Raw genomic sequence first — 17,692 nt, 5'->3', positions numbered from 1 at the left:
GGGTGTTGCGACTCTATAGATGGGTCGGGGGGGGGGGGGTGTCGCCACTCCATAGATGGGTCGGGGGGGGGGGTGTCGCCACTCCATAGATGGGTCGGGGGGGGGGGGGGGGTGTCGCCACTCTATAGATGGGTCGGGGGGGGGGGTCACTGCGCTGTAGATGGGTCTGGGGGGGGGTCACCGCGCTATAGATGGGTCTGGGGGGGGGGTGTCGCCACTCTATAGATGGGTCGGGGGGGGGGGGGTCACCACGCTGTAGATGGGTCGGGGGGTGTCGCCACTCTATAGATGGGTCGGTCACCGCGCTGTAGATGGGTCTGGGGGGGGGTCACCGCGCTGTAGATGGGTCTGGGGGGGGGTCACCGCGCTGTAGATGGGTCTGGGGGGTGTCGCCACTCTATAGATGGGTCTGGGGGTGTCACCGCGCTATAGATGGGTCTGGGGGTGTCGCCACTCTATAGATGGGTCGGGGGGTGTCGCCACTCTATAGATGGGTCGGGGGAGGGTCACTGCGCTGTAGATGGGTCTGGGGGTGTCGCCACTCTGTAGATGGGTCGGGGGGTGTCGCCACTCTATAGATGGGTCGGGGGGTGTCGCCACTCTATAGATGGGTCTGGGGGGGGGGGGTGTCGCCACTCTATAGATGGGTCGGGGGGAGTCACCACTCTATAGATGGGTCGGTCACTGCTCTATAGATGGGTCGGGGGTGTCGCCACTCTATAGATGGGTCTGGGGGTGTCGCCACTCTATAGATGGGTCTGGGGGTGTCGCCACTCTATAGATGGGTCTGGGGGTGTCGCCACTCTATAGATGGGTCGGGGGGTGTCGCCACTCTATAGATGGGTCTGGGGGTGTCGCCACTCTATAGATGGGTCGGGGGGTGTCGCCACTCTATAGATGGGTCGGGGGGTGTCGCCACTCTATAGATGGGTCTGGGGGGGGGTCACCGCGCTGTAGATGGGTCGGGGGGTGTCGCCACTCTATAGATGGGTCTGGGGGGGGGTCACCGCGCTGTAGATGGGTCGGGGGGTGTCGCCACTCTATAGATGGGTCTGGGGGGTGTCGCCACTCTATAGATGGGTCGGGGGGTGTCGCCACTCTATAGATGGGTCTGGGGGTGTCGCCACTCTATAGATGGGTCTGGGGGTGTCGCCACTCTATAGATGGGTCGGGGGTGTCGCCACTCTATAGATGGGTCTGGGGGTGTCGCCACTCTATAGATGGGTCTGTCACTGCACTGTAGATGGGTCTGGGGGGGGTCACCGCGCTGTAGATGGGTCGGGGGGTGTCGCCACTCTATAGATGGGTCTGGGGGGTCACTGTGCTGTAGATGGGTCTGGGGGGGGGTCACCGCGCTGTAGATGGGTCTGGGGGTGTCGCCACTCTATAGATGGGTCTGGGGGTGTCGCCACTCTATAGATGGGTCTGGGGGTGTCGCCACTCTATAGATGGGTCTGGGGGTGTCGCCACTCTATAGATGGGTCTCGGGGTGTCGCCACTCTATAGATGGGTCTGGGGGTGTCGCCACTCTATAGATGGGTCGGGGGGTGTCGCCACTCTATAGATGGGTCTGGGGGGTCACTGTGCTGTAGATGGGTCTGGGGGGGGGTCACCGCGCTGTAGATGGGTCTGGGGGTGTCGCCACTCTATAGATGGGTCTGGGGGTGTCGCCACTCTATAGATGGGTATGGGGGTGTCGCCACTCTATAGATGGGTCGGGGGGGGGGTCACCGCGCTGTAGATGGGTCGGGGGGTGTCGCCACTCTATAGATGGGTCGGGGGGGGGGGTCACCGCGCTGTAGATGGGTCTGGGGGTGTCGCCACTCTATAGATGGGTCGGGGGGTGTCGCCACTCTATAGATGGGTCGGGGGGTGTCGCCACTCTATAGATGGGTCTGGGGGTGTCGCCACTCTATAGATGGGTCTGGGGGTGTCGCCACTCTATAGATGGGTCTGGGGGTGTCGCCACTCTATAGATGGGTCTGGGGGGGGGTCACCGCGCTGTAGATGGGTCTGGGGGTGTCGCCACTCTATAGATGGGTCGGGGGGTGTCGCCACTCTATAGATGGGTCGGGGGGTGTCGCCACTCTATAGATGGGTCTGGGGGTGTCGCCACTCTATAGATGGGTCTGGGGGTGTCGCCACTCTATAGATGGGTCTGGGGGTGTCGCCACTCTATAGATGGGTCTGGGGGTGTCGCCACTCTATAGATGGGTCGGGGGGTGTCGCCACTCTATAGATGGGTCTGGGGGGTCACTGTGCTGTAGATGGGTCTGGGGGGGGGTCACCGCGCTGTAGATGGGTCTGGGGGTGTCGCCACTCTATAGATGGGTCTGGGGGTGTCGCCACTCTATAGATGGGTATGGGGGTGTCGCCACTCTATAGATGGGTCGGGGGGGGGGGTCACCGCGCTGTAGATGGGTCGGGGGGTGTCGCCACTCTATAGATGGGTCGGGGGGGGGGGGTCACCGCGCTGTAGATGGGTCTGGGGGTGTCGCCACTCTATAGATGGGTCGGGGGGTGTCGCCACTCTATAGATGGGTCGGGGGGGGGGGTCACCGCGCTGTAGATGGGTCGGGGGGTGTCGCCACTCTATAGATGGGTCGGGGGGTGTCGCCACTCTATAGATGGGTCGGGGGTGTCGCCACTCTATAGATGGGTCGGGGGTGTCGCCACTCTATAGATGGGTCGGGGGGGTCGCCACTCTATAGATGGGTCTGGGGGTGTCGCCACTCTATAGATGGGTCGGGGGGGGGGTCACCGCGCTGTAGATGGGTCTGGGGGTGTCGCCACTCTATAGATGGGTCGGGGGGGGGGTCACCGCGCTGTAGATGGGTCTGGGGGTGTCGCCACTCTATAGATGGGTCGGGGGGGGTCGCCACTCTATAGATGGGTCGGGGGGGGGGTCACCGCGCTGTAGATGGGTCTGGGGGTGTCGCCACTCTATAGATGGGTCGGGGGGGGGGTCACCGCGCTGTAGATGGGTCTGGGGGTGTCGCCACTCTATAGATGGGTCGGGGGGGGTCGCCACTCTATAGATGGGTCGGGGGGGGGGTCACCGCGCTGTAGATGGGTCTGGGGGTGTCACCACGCTGTAGATGGGTCTGGGGGGGGTCGCCGTCTTTCGTCCTCGGTGTTTCCTTTTCATTTGCCGTTTTGTTCAATCTTTGTCATTTTCCCATTTCTGCGCGTTTCCACGGTAACGCTGGCGGCTTACACGCACATGCAGGCGCGGTACATGGGGGGCTGTGTTTCATGTTCTGAGAAATTATCCTCTTAAAGGGGCTTCGCTTATTTGCCGTCTCGGTAACCTTCGCCTGCCCGGGCTCCTCTTACAGCAGGGGGTGCGCAGACAGATTGGGCTTTAGTGCAGGACGGCCAAGAAGAAGTGTCAGCTCTGAGGGTGACAGCTCCTAATCATGGTCAAACCCCACCCCCATCCCCCCCATATCCCCCCAACATCCTGAGAGGCACACAATCACCGTACAGGGGGGGGACGCCCCTCCATACATTGTACAGACCCCCCACCATCACACAACAGCAAGGAATGGATGCGAGGCGGCACAGGAAGGGTTAATGGGACCGGCCGCCGCCACCTGCACAAACCCCAACTAACCTTTGGCCTGACTCCACATCCCCATCATCTCCAGCGGATCAGAGCGGTGCGGGCCACGAGCTTCAGCGCACAGCTGCGGAGCCTGCGGATGGATTGTGTGCGCTGCTGCACAAGAGACTGACTATTCTGAGCGAGCGAGTGAGTGAGCGAGCGGCCGGGCCCACACAGATACCCCCAGCCAGGTGCACTAATAACAGGCGGCGCTGCCAATGGGAACACAGGGCACCCCCAGACATCAGGGGCGGGCTGAGACCCCTGGGGAGTCACCCCAATGCCACGCTCTGACCATTATCTGCCACATTCCCAGCAGGACACACGAATCCCCCCAATCCTTCGAGGTTTATCAGGGCGCAGCGGTGGCGGAGCTGACAAGATGTCCCAAACAACACCCAGCCCCCCGAAATAGGGGCCATCAGATCATGGAGTGTCAGGAACCTTATACAGCAGCCCCCTGTGTGGGCAGAGTCATATAGTGAAGACCCCCATCACCATCATACCCGGGTCACACATCTGATGCCAGCAGGGGGGCAACTATAGTGGGTGCAAAGGTGTCGGGACCCCAAAGGTCCCCCGTTACAGGTCCCACTATTCTATATGACACCAGGCAGGCATCCCACAACAAGACACACTTCTGGCTGCCAGGATGTCTATGGCGCCCCCTTCTGAGGAGGGAAGGAAAGACACGGATGACATCACTGACTGAGCCAATGACATCATTACCTGATGCGGTGACATCATTAACCAAAGCATTACAAGCCATACCCCGCGACTATAATGCCGTCTGCAGATGTGAACACAGACATATAAAGAGTCCATACATTGTGACGAGGTCTCCAGCTGTGTGAGGTCAGGGCGCGCGCTCAGTAATGGTCGTAGATCTTATCAGGAGACCCCAGACCCATTTCTCGCCTCTCACAGTTACCTGGTGTTTCCAATGTGGCGGCGCTGACGGATTTGCGCTGTAATATTTGGTCTTAATAACTGTAATAGGTAAAACTGAATTTGCTGGTAAAACATCACTTTCTCTATAATGGGGTTAATTAGGGGGCGGCGGCGGCGCAGTCATTACCATAGATAATTCGTAAAAAACGAGTGCGAATGGAGAGGGCGACGCCGAGAGGAGCGAAGCGGTGAGTGCGGGGTCAGGCACGGTCTGCAGGGAAGTTTCATGGCTATATCGCACAGGGTCGGGGGGGGGGGGGGGGGTGACCGCCGGGAAAACGCCATCTGCAAAAAAACGGATTGTCACAAAGACAAATCAGGATCACCCTAGAAGAAGTGTCCATCAGGGGACTGAGAAAGCTGGGTGATAACCAATATGGCCGCCATTACAGCGCCCGCAATGGGGTCAGCTGGAAAATCAAGTGACAATATGGAATGAGAAAAGGTATATCCGTAAAGATATCAGCCACTCAGGAGCCGAGGAAAGAGGAGTGCATATCAGAGGAAAATGCGAAACTTGGGACAAATTCAACAGAAAGTTACAAATGCAAAAATAATTCTGCGCAATTTATAAAAGAGAAACTAAAGTAACTGACAGTTAGGCCGCGATCACAGCGGAGCATGCAGAAGACGGAAACCTGTCAGACCGGGTCCGGCCGCGAGCGCCGCTGTGCGTATTCTGCGCTACACGGCAAAACCGGGTGTTTTTTAAACCAGACACAGAATACTGCATACCCGACTCTGTGTCCGGTTTTTAAAAAAACGGTTTCGCCGTGGAGAGCAGAATACGCACAGCCGGAGACTTATCAGGCCCAATCAAATGAATCACATGAAGATATCGCCAGGAAACGGAAACCTGCAGAACGGAGTACGGGCACAGATGTGAATGAGCCCTTATTGGCTGATGCAAATACCGCCATAACCGGATACGGAGGAAAGATCCACGTATAAAAGACGCATATACCACGAGCCGCATATACGACGCATATACCACGAGCCGCATATACGACGCATATACCACTGACCGCATATACTACACATATACCACTGACCGCATATACTACACATATACCACTGACCGCATATACTACACATATACCACTGACCGCATATACTACACATATACCACTGACCGCATATACTACACATATACCACTGACCGCATATACTACACATATACCACTGACCGCATATACTACACATATACCACTGACCACATATACTACACATATACCACTGACCGCATATACTACACATATACCACTGACCGCATATACTACACATATACCACTGACCGCATATACTACACATATACCACTGACCGCATATACTACACATATACCACTGACCGCATATACTACACATACACCACTGACCGCATATACTACACATATACCACTGACCGCATATACTACACATATACCACGGGCCGCATATACTACACATATACCACTGACCGCATATACTACACATATACCACGGGCCGCATATACTACACATATACCACTGACCGCATATACTACACATACACCACTGACCGCATATACTACACATATACCACTGACCGCATATACTACACATATACCACTGACCGCATATACTACACATATACCACTGACCGCATATACTACACATATACCACGGGCCGCATATACTACACATATACCACTGACCGCATATACTACACATATACCACTGACCGCATATACTACACATACACCACTGACCGCATATACTACACATACACCACTGACCGCATATACTACACATATACCACGGGCCGCATATACTACACATACACCACTGACCGCATATACTACACATACACCACTGACCGCATATACTACACATACACCACTGACCGCATATACTACACATATACCACTGACCGCATATACTACACATATACCACTGACCGCATATACTACACATACACCACTGACCGCATATACTACACATATACCACTGACCGCATATACTACACATATACCACTGACCGCATATACTACACATACACCACTGACCGCATATACTACACATACACCACTGACCGCATATACTACACATACACCACTGACCACATATACTACACATATACCACTGACCACATATACTACACATATACCACTGACCGCATATACTACACATATACCACTGACCGCATATACTACACATATACCACTGACCGCATATACTACACATATACCACGAGCCGCATATACGACGCATATACCACGAGCCGCATATACTACACATATACCACTGACCGCATATACTACACATATACCACTGACCGCATATACTACACATATACCACGAGCCGCATATACTACACATATACCACTGACCACATATACTACACATATACCACTGACCGCATATACTACACATATACCACTGACCGCATATACTACACATATACCACTGACCGCATATACTACACATATACCACTGACCGCATATACTACACATATACCACTGACCGCATATACTACACATATACCACTGACCGCATATACTACACATACACCACTGACCGCATATACTACACATACACCACTGACCGCATATACTACACATATACCACTGACCGCATATACTACACATATACCACTGACCGCATATACTACACATATACCACGAGCCGCATATACTACACATATACCACTGACCACATATACTACACATTTACCACGAGCCGCATATACTACACATATACCACTGACCGCATATACTACACATATACCACTGACCGCATATACTACACATATACCACGAGCCGCATATACTACACATATACCACTGACCGCATATACTACACATATACCACTGACCACATATACTACACATATACCACTGACCGCATATACTACACATACACCACTGACCGCATATACTACACATATACCACTGACTGCATATACTACACATATACCACGAGCCGCATATACTACACATATACCACTGACCGCATATACTACACATATACCACTGACCGCATATACTACACATATACCACTGACCGCATATACTACACATATACCACTGACCGCATATACTACACATATACCACGAGCCGCATATACTACACATATACCACTGACCGTATATACTACACATATACCATGAACCGCATATACTACACATATACCACTGACCACATATACTACACATATACCACGAGCCGCATATACTACACATATACCACTGACCGCATATACTACACATATACCACTGACCGCATATACTACACATATACCACTGACCGCATATACTACACATATACCACGAGCCGCATATACTACACATATACCACGAGCCGCATATACTACACATATACCACTGACCGCATATACTACACATATACCACGAGCCGCATATACTACACATATACCATGAACCGCATATACTACACATATACCACTGACCGCATATACTACACATATACCACTGACCGCAAATACTACACATATACCACGAGCCGCATATACTACACATATACCACGAGCCGCATATACTACACATACACCACTGACCGCAAATACTACACATATACCACTGACCGCATATACTACACATATACCACTGACCGCATATACTACACATATACCACTGACCGCATATACTACACATATACCACTGACCGCATATACTACACATATACCACTGACCGCATATACTACACATACACCACTGACCGCATATACTACACATACACCACTGACCGCATATACTACACATATACCACTGACCGCATATACTACACATATACCACTGACCGCATATACTACACATATACCACGAGCCGCATATACTACACATATACCACTGACCACATATACTACACATTTACCACGAGCCGCATATACTACACATATACCACTTACCGCATATACTACACATATACCACTGACCGCATATACTACACATATACCACGAGCCGCATATACTACACATATACCACTGACCGCATATACTACACATATACCACTGACCGCATATACTACACATATACCACTGACCGCATATACTACACATACACCACTGACCGCATATACTACACATATACCACTGACTGCATATACTACACATATACCACGAGCCGCATATACTACACATATACCACTGACCGCATATACTACACATATACCACTGACCGCATATACTACACATATACCACTGACCGCATATACTACACATATACCACTGACCGCATATACTACACATATACCACGAGCCGCATATACTACACATATACCACTGACCGTATATACTACACATATACCATGAACCGCATATACTACACATATACCACTGACCACATATACTACACATATACCACGAGCCGCATATACTACACATATACCACTGACCGCATATACTACACATATACCACTGACCGCATATACTACACATATACCACTGACCGCATATACTACACATATACCACGAGCCGCATATACTACACATATACCACGAGCCGCATATACTACACATATACCACTGACCGCATATACTACACATATACCACGAGCCGCATATACTACACATATACCATGAACCGCATATACTACACATATACCACTGACCGCATATACTACACATATACCACTGACCGCAAATACTACACATATACCACGAGCCGCATATACTACACATATACCACGAGCCGCATATACTACACATATACCATGAACCGCATATACTACACATATACCACTGACCACATATACTACACATATACCACTGACCGCATATACTACACATATACCACTGACCGCATATACTACACATATACCACTGACCGCATATACTACACATATACCACTGACCGCAAATACTACACATATACCACTGACCGCATATACTACACATATACCACTGACCGCATATACTACACATATACCACTGACCGCATATACTACACATATACCACGAGCCGCATATACGACGCATATACCACGAGCCACATATACTACACATGTAACACTGACCACACACCTGTAGGGGAACGTATGCCCGCTATGAGACAACCTACCACATAATTTACATCAGATTTATTGTGTACATGACAAGACATCTGGAGGGGCAGATAACTGTCCCTGGAGTATAATGTAATGTATGTACACAGTGACTGCACCAGCAGAATAGTGAGCGCAGCTCTGGAGTATAATACAGGATAAGTAATGTAATGTATGTACACAGTGACTGTACCAGCAGAATAGTGAGCGCAGCTCTGGGGTATAATACAGGATAAGTAATGTAATGTATGTACACAGTGACTGTACCAGCAGAATAGTGAGCGCAGCTCTGGGGTATAATACAGGATAAGTAATGTAATGTATGTACACAGTGACTGTACCAGCAGAATAGTGAGCGCAGCTCTGGAGTATAATACAGGATAAGTAATGTAATGTATGTACACAGTGACTGTACCAGCAGAATAGTGAGCGCAGCTCTGGGGTATAATACAGGATAAGTAATGTAATGTATGTACACAGTGACTGTACCAGCAGAATAGTGAGCGCAGCTCTGGAGTATAATACAGGATAAGTAATGTAATGTATGTACACAGTGACTGCACCAGCAGAATAGTGAGCGCAGCTCTGGAGTATAATACAGGATAAGTAATGTAATGTATGTACACAGTGACTGTACCAGCAGAATAGTGAGCGCAGCTCTGGGGTATAATACAGGATAAGTAATGTAATGTATGTACACAGTGACTGTACCAGCAGAATAGTGAGCGCAGCTCTGGGGTATAATACAGGATAAGTAATGTAATGTATGTACACAGTGACTGTACCAGCAGAATAGTGAGCGCAGCTCTGGGGTATAATACAGGATAAGTAATGTAATGTATGTACACAGTGACTGTACCAGCAGAATAGTGAGCGCAGCTCTGGGGTATAATACAGGATAAGTAATGTAATGTATGTACACAGTGACTGTACCAGCAGAATAGTGAGCGCAGCTCTGGAGTATAATACAGGATAAGTAATGTAATGTATGTACACAGTGACTGCACCAGCAGAATAGTGAGCGCAGCTCTGGAGTATAATACAGGATAAGTAATGTAATGTATGTACACAGTGACTGTACCAGCAGAATAGTGAGCGCAGCTCTGGGGTATAATACAGGATAAGTAATGTAATGTATGTACACAGTGACTGTACCAGCAGAATAGTGAGCGCAGCTCTGGGGTATAATACAGGATAAGTAATGTAATGTATGTACACAGTGACTGCACCAGCAGAATAGTGAGCGCAGCTCTGGAGTATAATACAGGATAAGTAATGTAATGTATGTACACAGTGACTGTACCAGCAGAATAGTGAGCGCAGCTCTGGGGTATAATACAGGATAAGTAATGTAATGTATGTACACAGTGACTGTGCCAGCAGAATAGTGAGCACAGCTCTGGAGTATAATACAGGATAAGTAATGTAATGTATGTACACAGTGACTGCACCAGCAGAATAGTGAGCGCAGCTCTGGAGTATAATACAGGATAAGTAATGTATGTACACAGTGACTGCACCAGCAGAATAGTGAGCGCAGCTCTGGAGTATAATACAGGATAAGTAATGTAATGTATGTACACAGTGACTGCACCAGCAGAATAGTGAGCGCAGCTCTGGAGTATAATACAGGATATTTCTCAGGATCAGTACAGGATACACAGCCGCTCTGTATATTTGTATGGAGGATTCTGCAGACGGGGAGGAGGTGATAAATCTTCCTGAGAATGTGTGGAGCGCTGGTGTTGTCAGGGTCAGAGACACCTCACATGTCATCACCTCCCTAAGCTCACGGGTCACAAACTTTTCATGTTGGGTCAGTGACTGCATCTGTCAGGTCCTGACATCAGTTCTCGGCGGCTCCAGAAGCTAAACAGCAAAGGAACTAAAAATAAACTCAAGTCGATCAGAGACAAAAAGCGTCGCAGGGTAAATAAACGATTAGAATCGCCAAATGCACGAAAATGAACACAGGGAAAGCGTCAAACATAAAGGGCGGCGCCGGCAGATCTTCGTATGGGGGGACAAGTCTGCAAATAAGTTGGATCATTAGGAATTGTCTTCAGTTCTGACCCTGATCTCACATTGGTGTCGGCATCGTCTGTGGTACGCAGCCCCCCTGCACATGTCTCAGAATCGATTGTCACAACTCAATAAGTATTTGACAAGCAGCAGGTGGCGTCTTGTGATCTTGTGGAAATTGCAGCAAACTGCAGTATGTGAACACACCCCTGGAGAAATATAAGAAAACAATGGCGCGGTGGGACTGGCCGAGGGGTAAAGGGGGTCAGGGCTGTAGGCTAGGAGGGAACAGACTGATCCCGGCACAGCTGAGTCCTGACAGCCGCTTATCACACACACATTCTTCTCATTCCAGGAGCCGAGACGTCTGATACGGACACTATGAGACATGGCCACAGCCTTGAGTGTCGGCACAGTCAGCTCCTCCATATGTGAGGGCCAATACAGGCCAGTGACTAAGAGTCTACACCGGAGCGCCCAAAGACTCCACAGATGGGGGTTACTGTATATGAAGGATTCCACTATAGCACCCCCTATGTAGAGAGACTGATAGCACGGCTCATCCTCAGCTTTATAGTATGGAAATAGAATGCCAGAGCTGCAGTGTACTCTGACACTCTTGTTTACTGCAGGTCATACAGTAAAAGATAGAGGATATACTGCAGCTTTGTGTACAATATATATTTACATGCCATTCAGTGTGTGAAAAGCTGGGTGACAACACTTACATGCAGCATTACTGAAAGCTACAGCTCATCGGGGCCAATATAATGAGCACAGCCGAGTATAATGGATGGAACCGGGTATAATGGACAGGGCCGGGTATAATGGATGGAACCAGGTATAATGGACAGGGCCGGGTATAATGTACAGGGACGAGTATAATGGATGGAACCGGGTATAATGGGCAGGGCCGGGTATAATGGATGGAACCAGGTATAATGGACAGGGCCGGGTATAATGTACAGGGACGAGTATAATGGATGGAACCAGGTATAATGGACAGGGCCGGGTATAATGTACAGGGACGAGTATAATGGATGGAACCGGGTATAATGGACAGGGCCGGGTATAATGGACAAGGCCGGGTATAATGGGGAGGGCGGGGTATAATGGACAGGGCCGGGTATAATGGGGAGGACGGGGTATAATGGACAGGGCCGGGTATAATGGGCAGGGCCGGGTATAATGGGCAGGGCCGGGTATAATGGACAGGGCCGGGTATAATGGGGAGGGCCGGGTATAATGGACAGGGCCGGGTATAATGGGCAGGGCCGGGTATAATGGGCAGGGCCGGGTATAATGGACAGGGCGGGGTATAATGGACAGGGCCGGGTATAATGGACAGGGCCGGGTATAATGGGGAGGGCGGGGTATAATGGACAGGGCCGGGTATAATGGGCAGGGCCGGGTATAATGGGCAGGGCCGGGTATAATGGGCAGGGCCGGGTATAATGGACAGGGCCGGGTATAATGGACAGGGCCGGGTATAATGGGCAGGGCCGGGTATAATGGACAGGGCGGGGTATAATGGACAGGGCGGGGTATAATGGACAGGGCCGGGTATAATGGACAGGGCCGGGTATAATGGGGAGGGCGGGGTATAATGGACAGGGCCGGGTATAATGGACAGGGCGGGGTATAATGGACAGGGCCGGGTATAATGGACAGGGCCGGGTATAATGGACAGGGCCGGGTATAATGGGTACTGTTATATACTATACATTGTGTATTGTACACCGTTAGGGCTCGTTCACACGGAGTAAACGCGACACGCAATGTGCCGCGTGTACAGGACGTTTGCGCCGCGATTTTGACGGTGCATGTTTGCGGTCGCGTTAACGCGCGTTTACGCGGCACTAACGCGACCGCAAACATGCACCATCAAAATCGCGGCGCAAACGTCCCGTACACGTGCCACATTGCGTGTCGCGTTTACTCCGTGTGAACGAGCCCTTAGATTGCTACAATATTGTTAAATTGTTCCAACTGTTATAATGTTACAATTCCTATAGTCACAATTGTGTGTTATACATGTTGTATAGACCTGTGTATTATATACTAGCAGGAGGATGCGGCTTCGCACGGGTAGATTTCATTGTTTGTTTGTGTAGTGGCCCCATAAGAGTTGCCGAGTTTTGCACTCCTGTATGTTGTATGTGGTTTGTGTGTATTAGCCTCTGCCTGTGACTTCGTCTGTGTGTTGTTGGCGTCGATGATCCGCCTATATTCAGCAAATTGCTGCCGTCGATGGTTTGCCTGCTCCGGTGTTTCAGCAGCTCTCAAGCTGTCCTGCTGCTGAACTTGTTCCTCACACTGTGCCTGTGATTGTTCCGGCACCTCAGCAGCTCTCTGGGCCTCCATATAATGAGCGTGTTGTTGGTGCCGATGATCCCCGTCAGCTCCGCTTGAGGAGAACTCTGTGACTTCTGGCTCCTTCATAGCTCTCGTTGTTTGTGACAAATTAGATTCTCTTTTTCCCGCCATGTTTAATATCAGCAATCTGCCAATGTGGAGTAAAGGTGATTCCCCTCCAGTGTGTCAGCACTGGAGCAGATCAGATAATATGCAGATGCTTGTACACAATGGACTGAGGGTTAGCTGAGTGTTACATAGAGAGATAACAGCCCTAGGACCTGAGATAAGCGGCTGCAGGAGCAGTGTAATATAGTATGTGACTATAAATCCAGAACAGTAGTGAAGCCATGTCATGTACCGGGATACAAAGTAGCCGATGTGTTACTCCAGGTTACAGAGTATCTATGGGACATGTAATATAGTATGTGACCATAAATCCAGAACAGTAGTGAAGCCATGTCATGTACCGGGATACAAAGTAGCCGATGTGTTACTCCAGGTTACAGAGTATCTACGGGGCAAATCTCATCCAAATCCGCTCAGTGGTTTATGTGATTGAGGAACAAACCTCCAAACTGTCACATGTATAATAGTAGTAGGACATATGTATATATATATATATATATATACCGTCACATGTATAATATTAGTAGGATATATATATATATATATATATATATATATATATATATATACTGTCACATGTATAATAGTAGGATAGGATATATATATACTGTCACATGTATAATATTAGTAGGATAGGATATATATATATACTGTCACATGTATAATATTAGTAGGACATATGTATATATATATACTGTCACATGTATAATATTAGTAGGATAGGATATATATATATATACTGTCACATGTATAATATTAGTAGGACATATGTATATATATATACTGTCACATGTATAATATTAGTAGGACATATGTATATATATATACTGTCACATGTATAATATTAGTAGGACATATGTATATATATATACTGTCACATGTATAATATTAGTAGGATAGGATATATATATATATATATATATATATACTGTCACATGTATAATATTAGTAGGATATGGATGACTGTGTGATATACATGTTGTATAGTCTTGTGTATTGTATATTGTTGTGCACTGTATATTGTGTGTATGCTACAATACTACATATATATAGAGTCGGCATATATTGTACATTGCACAATGCTGTATTATATTGTGGTGTAATACGCAGCTTATTCCTGTGTTATATACGTTGCATGGTCTTGTGTATTGTACATTGTTCTTTGATACACATTGTGTATTCTTGTGTATTGTATAGTGTGTATATGACATGATTGTATCTCGCTGTACATGACTGTGTATATGGCACAATACTACATATACATTATTAGCATATATTGTGGAGTATTGTACGTCACAGTTGCAGATTCTCCCCCGCTCTCCGCTCATGTTGTGCAGCTGCCATCCAGTAACAAAGCTCCGGAGCTGATTGATTCTCTGTATTAATAGAATTGTGAGCAGCGGCGTCTCCGGGGACCCGCCGCTCATTGTGCCCTGCCCCCAACGCCTACAGCTCTAATACAAGGCACCCGTGTTCTAGATGTGAGCAAACCAATGTGTGGACAGGTGTGAGACGGCGAGATACAAGTGTAAAGACCAGCACAGCTGCCACTACTACCACCATAATAACCACAACTATCATCACACTCCTCACTACAACCACATCACAGCCTCCACCACTACAACTGTGTCTATGACCACCATCTAAGGGGTGGAGCACAACACCGGGCCCTAGGGGGTGGAGCATAGCACCGGGCCCTGGAGGTGGAGCATAGCACCGGGCCCTGGGGGTGGAACATAGCACCGGACCCTGGGGGTGGAGCACAACACCGGGCCCTAGGGGGTGGAGCATAGCACCGGGCCCTGGAGGTGGAGCATAGCACCGGGCCCTGGGGGTGGAACATAGCACCGGACCCTGGGGGTGGAGCACAACACCGGGCCCTAGGGGGTGGAGTATAGCATTGGGCCCTGGGGGTGGAGCATAGCACCAGATCTCTAGTGGGTGGAGCGCAACACCGGGTCCTAGGGGGTGGAGTATAGCACCGGGCCCTGGGGGTGGAGCACAACACCAAGCCCTAGGGGGTGGAGTATAGCGCCAGATCTCTAGTGGGTGGAGCACAACACCGGGTCCTAGGGGGTGGAGTATAGCATTGGGCCCTAGGGGGTGGAGCATAGCACTGGGCCCTGGGGGTGGAGCACAACACCAAGCCCTAGGGGGTGGAGTATAGCATTGGGCCCTGGGGGTGGAGCATAGCACCAAGCCCTAGGGGGTGCAGTATAGCATTGGGCCCTGGGGGTGGAGCATAGCACCAAGCCCTAGGGGGTGGAGTATAGCATTGGGCCCTGGGGGTGGAGCATAGCTCCAGATCTCTAGTGGGTGGAGCACAACACCGGCTCCTAGGGGGTGGAATACAACGCCAGATCTCTAGAGGGTGGAGCACAATACCATGCCATAGGGGGTGCAGCATAATACCGGCCCCTAGGGGGTGGAGCATAATACCGGCCCCCTAGGGGGTGGAGCATAACATCAGGCCCTAGGGGGTGGAGCATAGCACAGAGCACAACACAGAGTCTGAGGAGAAGACACAAGACTTTAGGGGACAGAACATGACACAGCGACTGAGGAGCCAGAAAATGAGTCAAGGCCTAAGGGAGAAGAGCCATAACATACATGAAATCCCCTGGACAGCAATGGCTTCTTCCTCCTTGACTTGGTGATGTTTGGGATACAATAATCCATGAGGTCAGTAGGATGGCCCTGGAGGTCAATGATCAGTACAAGCAGGGGTTAATGCCCTCCCGTCCGGCGCGGTAACCAGTATAATGGCACTTACCACCGAACATGAACCCCGGCCTTACAGAGAACAAGAGAACGGGGCAGAACGTGTTTGATATATTGTGAGGAAGGAAAGATAAAAAGGGCGGCATACCCAAATATCTGCGCGTATCGGGGGCCAAGGCGGAGCATCCACACCACAACAAGGCCGCAATCACTGAGGTCACTGCGCTCGGACCCTCACACGTAATACAGGTCCTCCGGCCGCCCGGTGTCAGGACAGACAGACAACTTAGGAATCCATTGGAATGGAGGGAGATGAAACACCAAAAAAATGAGGCGGTAGGACGCAATTAACCCCTGCCGGGCAGGGCAAACCAAGGCCTACACAATGAATGGAAAGAGCTGAGGGTCTGCTGCAGTGGTATACAGTCTCTGCCCCTGCTATATACAGCTATATACCCCAGCCGTGTCAGCAGGACTCAGTCAGGACGGGGTTTTCAGTCTAATCCTTTTTGGCAACGTCTCGAGCTTCTGGGAAAGTTGGGTGACACTTTTTACCGACCTCTTTTCAGTCCTGACAGTTGTCATTGAGCTTTCTTGTTCTCCCGCTGTGGCTGGTGCCATTCTGGAGCCTAGAAAAGCTTAGTGACCACCAAAAATGCTGCGCAGTGCTGGTGAAGGGGTTAATGCGCCTCAGGTTGTGTGAGGACAGCGCGGCGGTCCATCACGCAGATGACGTGTCAGGTGACCAGGACAAGACACCATTGTGTCCCGGCACAGAGTCCTCAGCTCCGCACACATACAAATCACTGACTTCTGGCTGCAACAAGAACATTCATTAGGATTCTGCTCAGACACCGCGGGGCTCCCGGGGCCTCCCACAGGGGTA

At 49.9% G+C, this 17,692-nt stretch overlaps 1 protein-coding gene across 6 annotated transcripts in view; it reads right to left on the bottom strand.

Moving 5' to 3' along the window:
• The window catches only part of KALRN (kalirin RhoGEF kinase), a 311,247-nt gene that overhangs the window by 256,504 nt on the left and 37,051 nt on the right, over positions 1-17,692 (bottom strand). The window contains exon 1 of one of the 6 annotated variants that reach the window (XM_075284735.1): positions 3,617-3,656. The exons of the other annotated variants lie outside the window; for them this stretch is intronic. Coding sequence (XP_075140836.1) covers positions 3,617-3,644 — 28 coding nt within the window. The 5' untranslated portion in view covers positions 3,645-3,656. Of the gene's footprint in view, positions 1-3,616; positions 3,657-17,692 lie in introns of those variants that run through there. 6 annotated transcript variants of the gene reach the window in all.

The sequence above is a fragment of the Leptodactylus fuscus genome, chromosome 8, assembly GCF_031893055.1.
Source record: "Leptodactylus fuscus isolate aLepFus1 chromosome 8, aLepFus1.hap2, whole genome shotgun sequence".
NCBI classification, from domain to species: Eukaryota; Metazoa; Chordata; class Amphibia; order Anura; family Leptodactylidae; genus Leptodactylus; species Leptodactylus fuscus.
Note: the sequence above shows the minus strand (reverse complement) of the source record. Positions and strands in the feature narration are given on the sequence as shown.